This window comes from Artemia franciscana, chromosome 4 (assembly GCF_032884065.1).
Source record: "Artemia franciscana chromosome 4, ASM3288406v1, whole genome shotgun sequence".
In the NCBI taxonomy this organism is placed as follows: domain Eukaryota; kingdom Metazoa; phylum Arthropoda; class Branchiopoda; order Anostraca; family Artemiidae; genus Artemia; species Artemia franciscana.
Window position 1 is genome coordinate 24903469 of NC_088866.1, and position 13014 is coordinate 24916482.

General features: G+C 32.9%; 1 protein-coding gene and 1 long non-coding RNA gene across 5 annotated transcripts in view; one reads left to right on the forward strand and one right to left on the reverse strand.

Annotated features, from left to right (window-relative positions):
- Window positions 1-13014, forward strand: part of LOC136026192 (uncharacterized) — a 305310-nt gene that overhangs the window by 224271 nt on the left and 68025 nt on the right. For all 4 annotated transcript variants that reach the window (XM_065702511.1, XM_065702512.1, XM_065702513.1 and 1 more), the window contains exon 12: window positions 10119-10332. In XM_065702511.1, the coding sequence (XP_065558583.1) occupies window positions 10119-10332 (214 nt within the window). The remainder of the gene's footprint in view (window positions 1-10118; window positions 10333-13014) is intronic.
- The window catches only part of LOC136026194 (uncharacterized), a 55140-nt gene that overhangs the window by 1071 nt on the left and 41055 nt on the right, over window positions 1-13014 (reverse strand). The window lies entirely within an intron of this gene.

A 13014-nucleotide genomic window follows, 5' to 3' on the forward strand; every position in this document is an offset into this window, starting at 1 on the left:
TAAAAAATAAAAAAAAAACTAAAAAAAAGGAAAAAACTGAAAAATAAGCTAAAATAAAGGTAAAAACCAATAAAAAACTAAAAAGAAAAAAAGGAAAAAACTAAAAAAAATTTCATCTAAAAAACTAAAAAAAACTAAAAAAGGTAAAAACTAAAAGAACTAAAAAAGAAAAAAATAAATGACGAAACTCAAAGAGAAAGCGACCAGGACAAAAGGAATGTTCGATTAGCAATCAACAAAGCACCGGGACACAGGGAGTATAAATGACGACCAGGACATAAGTAAAAAAAAAAACTACAAAAAAAACTAAAAACTAATAAAAAAAATAAAAAAGCTAAAAAACTAAAAAAACTAAAAAAAGGTAAAAAACTAAAAAAACTAAAAACCAAAAAAAACTAAAAAAAAGGAAAAAACTGAAAAATAAGCTAAAATAAAGGTAAAAACCAATAAAAAACTAAAAAAAAACTGAAAAAACTAAAAAAAGGCAAAAACTACAAAAAAACTAAAAACTAATAAAAAAGTAAAAAAGCTAAAAAACTAAAAAAACTAAAAAAACTAAAAAAACTAAAAAAAGGTAAAAAACTAAAAAAATAAAAAATAAAAAAAAACTAAAAAAAAAGGAAAAAACTGAAAAATAAGCTAACATAAAGGTAAAAACCAATAAAAAACTAAAAAGAAAAAAATGAAAAAACTAAAAAAAAATTTCATCTAAAAAACTAAAAAAAACTAAAAAAGGTAAAAACTAAAAGAACTAAAAAAGAAAAAAATAAATGACGACACTCAAAGAGAAAGCGACCAGGACAAAAGGAATGTTCGATTAGCAATCAACAAAGCACCGGGACACAGGGAGTATAAATGACGACCAGGACATAAGTAAAAAAAAAATTAACAAAACTAAAAAGAAGGTAAAAACTACAAAAAAACTAAAAAGAAAAAAAAACTAAAAACTAATAAAAAAACTAAAAAATCTAAAAATCTAAATAAACTAAAAAAGAAAAAAAAGGAAAAAAATAAAGGAGAAAAACAAAACTAAAAAACGAATGTATATACAGACCGGTACACCGGGATACAAATGACGACCGGGACTCAGGGAATATAAATGACGACCGGGACACAGGGACACAACTACAACGGGGACACCGGGGGAAACAGGGGGATATAAATGACGACCGGGACAAAAAAACTAAAAAGAAAAAAAAACTAAAAACTAATAAAAAAACTAAAAAATCTAAAAATCTAAATAAGCTAAAAAAGAAAAAAAAAGGAAAAAAAAAAGGAGAAAAACAAAACTAAAAAACGAATGTATATACAGACCGGGACACCGGGATACAAATGACGACCGGGACACAGGGAATATAAATGACGACCGGGACACAGGGACACAACTACAACGGGGACACCGGGGGAACAGGGGGATGTAAATGACGACCGGGACACCGGGACAAGGAATGGTCGATTAGCAATCACCATCAACAAAGCTCAAGGGCAATCATTAGAATCATGAGGTATAGATCTGAATACAGATTGTTTTCCCATGGACCATTATATGTTGCATGTTCAAGAGTCGGTAAACCTGACAATCTATTTATATGCAAAGACAATGGGACAGCAAAGAATGTTGTATATTCGCAAGTTTTACGTAGTTAAAACCATATATATATATATATATATATATATATATATATATATATATATATATATATATATATATATATATATATATATATCACAGGTGGGACATAGGGACACAACTACAATGGCGCGTAACTATTCTACGTAAAAAACGTTGTACTGTTGGTTTGGTGTTCCCACTGAGGCCCGTTATTTTATTTTTTCTTATCACCCAATAAGATACTTCATATCATCCAAACCTAAAACGAAATGCTTTCCAGAGAGAAATAAAAGTATGCTCAGAGTAGAGTAGCACTTTGTAAAATGAACTAGCTTTAGGTTCCCAATAAAAAAGTTACGTTATACTGCAATATTACTTTAGTTTCAGATTACAGTTTTCTGCCAAATTATTAAGAGAAAATCAAATCCCAGGAGTTGTCTTTTACTATTTACCTTGGAAAATAAGGAGATACGATTACAAGCCTCATTTTATAATTAAATAAAAAAATAATAATTTTTTTAGCTGAAAGTAAGGAGCGACATTAAAACTTAAAACGAACAGAAATTAATCCGTGTATGAAATGAGTTGTCCCCTCCACAATCCCTCGCTCTTTCCGCTAAAGCTTTTAATTGTTTTAAAAAGTAGAATTGTGGCAAAGAGTCAAACTTTAGCGTAAAGAGCGAGGGATTGTGGAGGGGACAACTCATTTCATACACGGATTAATTTCTGTTCGTTTTAAGTTTTAATGTCGCTCCTTACTTTCAGCTAAAAAAATTATTTTTTTTTTATTTAATTTCTGAACGTTTTTGAATTAATGCATGTTTGGTTTCGGCTCTACGCACATAAATTATTAAAATGAAATTTGTATATTAATTCTTTTTTTGGCTAAATGGCTTTCTCTTAGTTTTGATCAGACGATATTGAGAAATAAGGGGTGGAGAAGGAGGCCTAGTTGCCCTCCAATTTTTCGGTTACTTAAAAAGGCAACTAGAACTTTTAATTTTTAACGAACGTTTTTATTAGTAAAAAATATACGTAACTTAAGAATTAACTTACGTAACAAACTTTCATAACCTTATATTTTTATTATGTATACGAGGGGGTTTATACCCTCGTTAATACCTCGCTCTTTACACTAAATCGTAAGTTTTGTCCCAATTCTTTAAGAATGACCCCTGAATCAGAAATGCCGTAGAATAAATAGTTGAAATTACTAAAAATACTTTAGCATAAAGAGCAAGGTATTTATCTCCTCCTAAATACCTCGCTCTTTATGCTAAAGTATTTTTAGAACCCCTCATATGCGTAATAATCTCTGTTCGTTTTAAGTTTCAATGCTACTTCTTCCTTTCATTTGAAAAAATGTTTTCATGTTTATTTTTCATTGTTTTCTTATAGTAATGCTAGAGAATCCTGCGCCCTTATCATTGAATTTTTCTTCCCCGATGACAGATTCCTCCAAGGAAAGATCCTCCAATATAGCCCCCTCTCCTCAGCCCCACCCCCAAACAAAATAAAATCCCCCCTGAAAACGTCTGCACACTTCCCAATAACCATTACTATATGTAAACACTGGTCAAAGTTTGTAACTTGCAGCCCCTCCCCCAGGGATTGTGGGGGAGTAAGTCATCCCCAAAGACATAGTTATTATGGTTTTCGACTATGCTGAACAAAATGGCTATCTAAAAATTTTGATCCGTTGACTTTGGGGAAAAAATTAGCGTGGGAGGGGGCCTAGATGGCCTCCAATTTTTTTGGTCACTTAAAAAGGGCACTAGAACTTTTCATTTCTGTTAGAATGAGCCCTCTTGCGACATTCTAGGACCACTTGGTCGATACGATGACCCCTGGGGAAAAAAAAACAAAAAAAAACAAACAAATAAACACGCACCCGTGATTTGTCTTCTGGCAAAAATACAAAATTTCACATTTTTGTAGATAGGAGCTTGAAACTTCTACAGTAGGGTTCTCTGAAACGCAGAATCTGATGGTGTCATTTTCGTTAAGATCCTACGACTTTTAGGGGGTGTTTCCTCCTATTTTCCTAAATAAGGCAAATTTTCTCAGGCTCGTAACTTTTGATGGGTAAGACTAAACTTGATGAAACTTATATATTTAAAATCAGCATTAAAATGCAATTCTTTTGATGTAGCTATTGATATCAAAATACAATTTTTTAGAGTTTTGGTTACTATTGAGCCGGGTCGCTCCTTACTACAGTTCGTTACCACGAACTGTTTGATTACCACGAACTGTTTGATACCTTATCCGCCAAGCAACAACATCTTCGTATTGGAGATCACGCGTTGCCTTTTTTTTTGCTCGATTTACTGATTCAAATGGTTTCCTATTACAAAGTTTTCTCCATCTGATTATCTTTAGTTTCTAGCTAGACAACAATAATTAAGGATATTTTTCAAGGTAAAAAAGTTTTTAGCAAGCAAAACAAGATGTTAACTGTAGTGTTTAATATGGCATTGCAAATACACAGATAAATAGATAGATTTTTGGTTCTTTAAAATTACAATTTTCATGGCTACAAAAAGGAGAAAAAAAATTACATAATCAGCAGTATCCCGTCCCCTTTCAAAAAATCTCTTTGTGTCATTCCCAATCTCGTATATTTTAGTGTCTTTGTTACAGTTCTATAGTCATGGATGTCCATTACTTATACAAACCACTTCTTTGACCAAACGTTGCTTAAAAGATCTTTGTTGAAATTCTGTAATTAAAAAAGGCCCATAAAGTGAAGACTATAGACGGATTAAGTATAATTTTATAAGCCAATTTAACTAGTTTGACTATATTTAACTAAATTTTTACCCTCCACATAACTATGCAATCACTCTGACGTGTATTGAAATCCGCAGCTGATTTTCAAACCCTCTACATCATTTGCAACATATTTTGTACATAACAAGTATTTTTTACATAAAATACATAAACTTTTTTTTCAGTAGAGTGCTAATTATTTTCTGATCTTGAGAAAGTATGGGGAGTATCATCCCACTCATCTTAGTTTTTGCTCGTTTTGAGTTTAACTCGGTTATGGAACGTAATATCTGTTCACTCTAGGTTTCATCTATATATTGATTTTTTTTTTTAGTTTTGGACCTTGGAAATTATTTGACTTCATCTCTGCTCATTTTTGAAGTTACATAGCTCTTTACTTTTTTAAAAACCTATTTTATTCTAAAGTTGTTTAAATCAATTTCTGCTAGTTTTGTAATTTACTCAGTCTTTTTCATTCAAAAATGAAAAAAACACTTTAATTATTTTCCTTTTTGTAAGAACCCACATTTTGACTTACTGTTAATATGTTAGAGCAAACTTTCCAACAAATTTAATAGCATACGTCCTTTTGAAAATTTGTACACCTATAATAGGCTATTGTTTAGGTAAGTTTAAACACAATAAAACTCATTAGTGTTTCTGGAAAATTGTATCTATGCTATTTTGACAACCTGGATACACACACCTACACTATGTTTTGATATAGCCCAACATCTCCCTCGACAATCTCAGAAAGTTTCACATTAGTACCACAAGCGTTAGAAATATCAGTACCGGCAGCAGTAATAGTAACTATTAGAGATATTAGTATGCACGTAATTTTGTTTTATTAGCCTAACAAGCCCCTCAGCATGTTCTGAAAGTTTCATCCTAACACTCTAAGCTGCTCTTGATATATTGCAAATACGTCCGTTTGACAGTCTGCATAAATACAGCGTGTTCCAATTTGATTCAGCATACCCCCAAACATTATTTGAAAATATCTCCTTAACATCTTTAGACCTAATAGTAGAATTTAAAGCAGTAGAAGAATTTACAAGAATAGTATATATAGGCCTATTGCATCATTTGGTCAGTCCAACATCCCGCTTAACGTGCACTGAAAGTTGCAACTTAATGCTCTAAACAGCTCCCCAGATATAGCTTTTACAGCCTTTTAATAGCATGCTTCCACATAGTTTGTTTCAATTTGTTCGCTATTCTCTTCAACATTCCCTGAAAGTTTTAATGTAATATCCTTAGCTTCAGTAGTACAAGTAGTAGTCGTCGTCGTAATAGTTGTAGTAGTAGCAGTTATGGTAGTAGTTTTAAGAGTAATAGTGGTAGTGTTAGCAGTTGTATCAGTATAAACATTTTGCATTTTGCCTAGTTCATCATCCCTCTTAACATATCCTGAAAGTCAAAACTTAATAAGCTAAGCCATTCATAGCATACTGCTGACACGCTATTTTTATAACCTTCTTTTAAAGAGTGTTTGTTATTTAGTTCAAAATCCCCCTAAACATTCCCTGGACGTTTCAACTTCCTACCCTCAGCCTCAGTAGTAGTTGTCGTAACAAAAAAGAAATAGTAGCAAAAGTAGCAGCAGTAGTAGTTGTAGTCAAACAGTTCGTGGTAACGAACTGTAGTAAGGAGCTACCCGGCTCAATAGTAAACGAAGCTGTAAAAAACGGAACTTCGATACTAAAAGATATATCAAAAGAATCCGATTTTTATGCTGATTTAAAATATATAAGCTTCATCAAATTTAATCTTTGTCATCAAAAGTTACGAGCCTGAGAAAATTTGCCTTATTTTGGAAGATAGGGGGAAATACCCCCTAAAAGTCATAGGATCTTAACGAAAATCACACCATTGCATTCAGCGTATCAGAGAATCCGAAAGAAAAAATGTCAAGGTCCAATCAACAAAATGGGTATTTTTTGCCAGAAGACAAATCACAGGTGCGTGTTTATTTGTTGTTGTTTTTTTTCCAAGGGGTCATCGTATCGACCAAGTGGTCCTAGAATTTCGCAAGAGGGCTCTTTCTAACAGAAATGAAAAGTTCTAGTGCCATTTTCAATTGACCAAAAAAATTGGAGGGCACCTAGACCCCCTCCCACGCTCATTTTTTCTCCAAAGTCAACAGATCAAAATTTTGAGATAGCCATTTTGTTCCGATAGTCAAAAACCATAATAACTATTTCTTTGGGAATGACTTACTCCCCCACAGTCCCTGGGGGAGGGGCTGCAAGTTACAAACTTCGACCAGTGTTGGGAAGTGTACAGTCGCTTTCAGGGGATTTTTTTTTTGGTTTTCGGGGTGGGGTTGAGGGGAAGGGGCTATTTAGAAGGAACTTTCCTTGTAAAAATATGTCATGGGGGAACAGAAATTCAATGAAAGGGGCGCAGGATTTTCTGAAATTACTTTAAAAAAAAATGAAAAAATAAACATGGAAAAGTTTTTTCAATTGAAAGTAAAGAGTAGCATTGAAACTTAAAACGAACACAGATTATTACGCATAAGAGGGGCTCTAAAAATACTTTAGCATAAAGAGTGAGGTATTTAGGAGGAGATAAATACCTCGCTCTTTTTGCTATAGTATTTTTAGTAATTTCAACTATTTATTCTACGGCCTTTCTGTTTCAGGGGTCATTCTTAAAGAATTGGGACAAAACTTGCGATTTAGTGTAAAGAACGAGGTATTAATGAGGGTACAAAACCCCTCATATACGTAATAAAAATTAAAGAATATAAAATTTTGTTACGCAAGTTAATTATTAAGTTACGTATATTTTTTACTAATAAAAAAAATTCGTTAAAAATTAAAATTTACAGTTACCTTTTTATGAAACCGAAAAATTGCATGGCAACTAGGCCTCCTTCCCCACTCCTTATTTCTCAAAATCGTCTGATCAAAACTAAGAGAAAGTCATTTAGCCAAAAAAGAAATTAATATGCAAATGTCATTTTAATAATTTATGTGTGGAGAGCCAAAATCAAACATGCATTAATTCAAAAACGTTCAGAAATTACATAAGAAAAACTAGTTTTTTAACTGAAAGTAAGGAGCGACATTAAAACTTAAAACGAACAGAAATTACTCCGTATATGAAATGGGCTGTCCCCTCCACAATTCCTCGCTCTTTACGCTAAAGTTTGACTCTTTGCCACAATTCTGCGTTTTAAAAAAATTAAAAGCTTTAGCGTAAAGAGCGAGGGCTTGCGGAGGGGACAACCCATTTCATATACGGAGTAATTTCTGTTCGTTTTAAGTTTTAATGTCGCTCCTTACTTTCAGTTAAAAAAACTAGTTTTTCCTATGTAATAGAATGAAGAGACTGCTCCCAATAAATCGTAGCTTAAAATCTTTAGCGTCAGTAGAAGCAGTAATGGGATCAGTCACATTAATAACAATAGTGGCAACATGTACATAGTGACTTCTGGTTATTTCAACTTTTCCCTAAACATATCCTGGATCAATTGACCATTCCCCTCATCATCATCATCCGCTTAACGTTCCAATTCATTAACCGTTAGTCATACTGGATCTTGTCCTTTTGATGACAAGAACGTCCACAATGCATTTTGATTTGGTTCAACTTTCTCCTCAACATTCTCTGAAAGCTTCACTTCAATGCACTGTCTTTTTGAACACCAAAGGTCAAACACGTGCTCTTTCACAATAATAAATACTATATTTAAACAATGGGCACATTGCATAGATTACGTCCTTCGCTCTGAGGACTGTTGGGGGTTAACATCTCAAATGACCCCAAAGACATTGTTACTGGACCTTTCAATTAGGCTGAAGTAAATGGCTGTGACGAATTTTTCATTAGATATGCTTGAAAAATAACAGGTATGGGAGGGGAAATAATTGCTCTTACATTTCTTTTGAGTCTTAAAATGGGCAATAGAACTTGTCGTTTCCAAAAGATTGAGCTCCTTTAAAAGTTTCTATCAAAGCACTGCACTGCCTATGATATTACTTGTAAGCTCTTTTAAAAACCTGCTTACATATTTTTTTGGGTTAATTGAGACCCTTTTCCCCACTCCTCCCCCAAACGTTTCCTAAGAGTTCCACTTTAATGCACGTAGCCTCTTTAGTTACACCAATCATAGTAGCAGTATTAATAGTGCACACACAGTGCCTTCTGGTTAGTTCAGAATCAACCTCAACATACCCTGAAAGTTCCAACTTAATAATGCAGGCCGCTCCTTAGATATAGCCGTTGCATCCTATTGAAAGTCTATGTTTACATAGTTCGCTTTGATGTACTTCAGTATCTACCATAGCACTCCTTGAAAAGTTCCCAATACATTCATGGAATACATTACCTCAATACATTAAGCATCAGTACTAGCGATAGCTGTAGTAGTAGTAGCAGTAGCATTAGTAGCAGTATACACAAAGCATACTTGTTTTTATTTTTTTAATATGACCCTTGACACACGCTGAAAGCTTCAACTCAACACCATAAACCATTCCTGAGGCATTGCTAATGCGTCCTCTAGATAACCTGTGTGCGCAAAGTGTTAGAAATAGGTTAACATTGTTTCGACATTTCCCTAAATTTTCATCTTTATCTAATGACATTATACAGAATATAGAAGGTAGAGCGGAAATTCCTATATTTTCTTACACAGGTCGTTAAAATGAGCTGATAATTCCTCAATTTTCATAAATGTATAAAAAAATTGCAATTTTTTAATGTCTGAGCTCTAAAACCAGAGGGGAATACCAAAAAATATGTAGCATAACAATATACATAGTATATTTTCTTGTTTTTTGCAGTTACAGAGAACAGATCCGAAACGGAATTATGAAAGGTATATGCGGAGCAAGAATAGAGTTGTAAAGCTTTCTAGATGTATATTTGCCAAATTGCTCTTCAATTTTTGCATTTGCACCATCTGTTTTGTGGAGTTCCATTATGTACAAGAGTACATAAAATGTACTCTTGTACATGTATGTACATCCTCCTGATCTACTTATATGCTCCTGATCTACAGTGTCTTACTGATCATTCCTTTAAGGACAGCTTAGCGATCTAACAGGAAGACTATGTCAGGAGGTTGAAAATTTTATATAGTATTAGGTGTAACGCTAAAATATTGCTAGTATACTATTATCAGAGGCGGTTTTAAGGGGAGCAGAGGGGGGCTCTTGCCCCTAAACGGGAATTTTAGGGACTCGAAGTTTCAGATGGATGATATAAGGGTTATGTGCATTTTTTAGTTTCTGAAATTTTATCTTTATTTAAATAATAAATAAAGTAGAGGGCTCTTTTAGCAGTAATTATAAGCAACTTAGGTGCGAAAATTTTCACTTTTTGTTTCCCATAATCTTTATCACCAATCCTTAAAAATACAAGTAAGTAGAGCAAATTTGATTAATTCTAATGTATTTTTGTAGTATTTTATATTTATAATAAATGATGATTTTGTCAAACTTCAATAAATGTGAATTTTATTAAAATTTGACCTGCAAATTTTTGGGATACTGGGGAGGGGCGGTAATCAAGATTTTGCCCCGGGTGTAAGAGAGACCAGGGCCACCACTGCCTAATATGTAGTATCCCATTAGCATCCTGCCTAAAAAATGAAATTAACCTGAGATAACTCGGTTTACTAAAAACCGAGTCTTGTAAAGTTTTCTTCATATACATGTTACACATTTACTTCTGTTTCTGTTTAATATTTTCTTATATCTTTGAATCTTTTTTATAGGTATCTTGGTTAAAAAAGACTAATACTGAGTTATATTTATTAACTGTTGGAAGAACTGCGTATACATCAGATAGCCGATATACAGTAGATTATCAGTACCCAAGTGAATGGAGGTTAAAGATTAATGAAATCAGAATCAGTGATGACGGATTATATGTATGTCAAATAGGAAGTGATCCACCCCTGTTGCTCCTTGTACATCTAAAGGTCTCAGGTAAGTCTTTAATTGTTTAATTATTTACAGTCAGGTCTTTCAAGAACCCATACTGAGCCCCAGGCAAAATTGTTCTCATTGCTCCTTTTCTACAAGCAAATTGCCATTTATTTTTATAGTAGAAATTCTCACCTCCAAACAGAAGAATCATGGTTCCTCAAAAAAAAAAAAAAAAAAAAAAAAAAAAAAAAAAAAAAAAAAAAAAAAAAAAAAAAAAAAAAAAAAAATGTTGGTGACGAAACAGCTGTGATAATTACTAGTGCTACATGCGCCATTTTTGTAACCTTTCAAGAGAGCCAAAAAAAAGAAAAAGTTTAAGAAAGATCACGGATGCGTTTTTATTTGTTTCTTTGTTTGTTTGTTGTTGTTTTTTTTTCCAGCGGTGAACATATCAAACTAGTGATCTTAGAAGATCGGGAGAGGACTTATTTAATAGGAAATCAAAAGTTCTAGTACCCTTTTTGAGTGACCAACAATATTGGAGGGCAGCTAGTCCTCTTCCCATGCTCATTTTTTCCTAAGATCACGGACTTGAATGCCTCATGTCTAAATTAACCGTTTCATGTGATTTTATGCTGATATTCGGTTGTCAAAACAACCGGGTTACCTAAGGCAGATGAGGCTACACTTTCCCTATATGAACATTTAAATACAAAAGAAAAACTGTCTATATTCCTCTACAACCCAGCGATGCTTTACCAGGTTATATTTTAGTCACTTTACCAGACATGGCCTTTGAATATATACATGGGCCAGGATCTTAGCCCCGTATTGGAGACGCTGAGGCTACTTAAGCTCCTTTGGGCTAGACATCCCCTAGATGAGCGTCTATTTTATTTTTAATGGATTATTTGGTTCAGTTTTTTAGACATTTACCTAGGCCTGGATAAATGGGGCATCTAACCCTCATAAATGCTATTTTTGTTCTTGAGTGATTAATATGACGATCAATTCATACTAAATTTTATTCTTTTTTAAATTAAGTTTCAGAATTTTCTGTCTCCCACAATTTCTGTGTCAAGGCTTCTGTAAATTTTTGTTGAAATTCGAGTGTCTTAGACTTAAAAAAAAAAAATAAAGTACAACTATTCAGGGTTTTTATTTGCCACCACTTTACATACTAAACTCAAAAATGTAATCCAATTTTTCTCCCGCCAACTGTATACGCGTTACAATTGAGTTTTTGCTAGAGAAATTTATGGTATTTTAGACAGAAAAATTAACAAATCATGCCGCAAAACCGAGTCTTTTTTTGGAATTTAGAGCAAAGAAAATGGGATTATGTTCTTACGCTTTTCAGGCACTTAAGGGAGTTTTACTGAAAAGAATTTTAAGCTTTAACTCTACGAGCTGGAAAAGAAAAACGCGATTTGCATTTAGAACTTTTTATCTTCTAATTTCCGACAAATTTTTTTGCTGATAAATGTTGGTTCGTTTGGTGGTAACTTTTTATGTGAGAATTAATTATTGTTGTTTATTTTTTCATTTAAGCACTATAATTTGCTTATAGTTTAGTAATAACCTATTGTATGATGAGCTGTACATGGCACATGAATTTATTCTGATTATTGATATTTTTGAATTGCGCTGCATATAACTCCTGACTATCTAGTCCGCATCGTATGAAAATTTGAGAGTATTGCATCGTATGAAAATTCGAGAGTAGTGCAATTGTGGGTTTACACAAAGTTAAAATTACTTAATTCTAGCAATTACTAAGGGGGGCAATCACCCCTCCTCTATATTATTAAAATACTTTTTTGGTAGCCATTTTTAAAAAACCTTTTTGCCTCGCCTCCTTCCCCCCTTTATTCCTGTGTAATGGAATCCCTGCTTGCTCAATAAACTTTTTTCTTATTTTTTAACTTGAATTCACAAAGAATTTTAAACCCCAAATCTGGACACTAGAAAAAAAAACTTTATTTGTATCCAGAAATTCTTATTGTACAGCTTCTGACAATTTCATTCATAGCAATAAATAACATTCTATTCAGTTATTAGACATCATATGATTTTTTTTATATCCGTTTATTTGTAATTTAGGATTGCTTCAGTCATAAATTAAATAAAAAAAACTAATTTTTTTAGCTGAAAGTAAGGAGCGACATTAAAACTTAAAACGAACAGAAATTACTCAGTATATGAAATGGGTTGTACCCTCCGCAATCCCTCGCTCTTTACGCTAAAGCTTTTAATTGTTTTAAAAAGTAGAATTGTGGCAAAGAGTTAAACTTTAGCGTAAAGAGCGAGGGATTGCGGAGGGTACAACCAATTTCATATACGGAGTAATTTCTGTTCGTTTTAAGTTTTAATGTCACTCCTTACTTTCAGCTAAAAAAATTAGTTTTTATTTAATTTCTGAACGTTTTTGAATTAATGCATGTTTGGTTTTGGCTCTCCGCACATAAATTATTAAAATGAAATTTATATATTAATTCTTTTTTTTGGCTAAATGGCTTTCTCTTAGTTTTGATCAGACGATTTTGAGAAATAAGGGGTGGAGAAGGAGGCCTAGTTGCCCTCAAATTTTTCGGTAACTGAAAAAGGCAACTAGAACTGTTAATTTTTAACGAACGTTTTTATTAGTAAAAAATATACGTAACTTAAGAATTAACTTACGTAACAAACTTTTATATTCTTATATTTTTGATTATATATATGAGGGGGTTGGTCCCCTCGTTA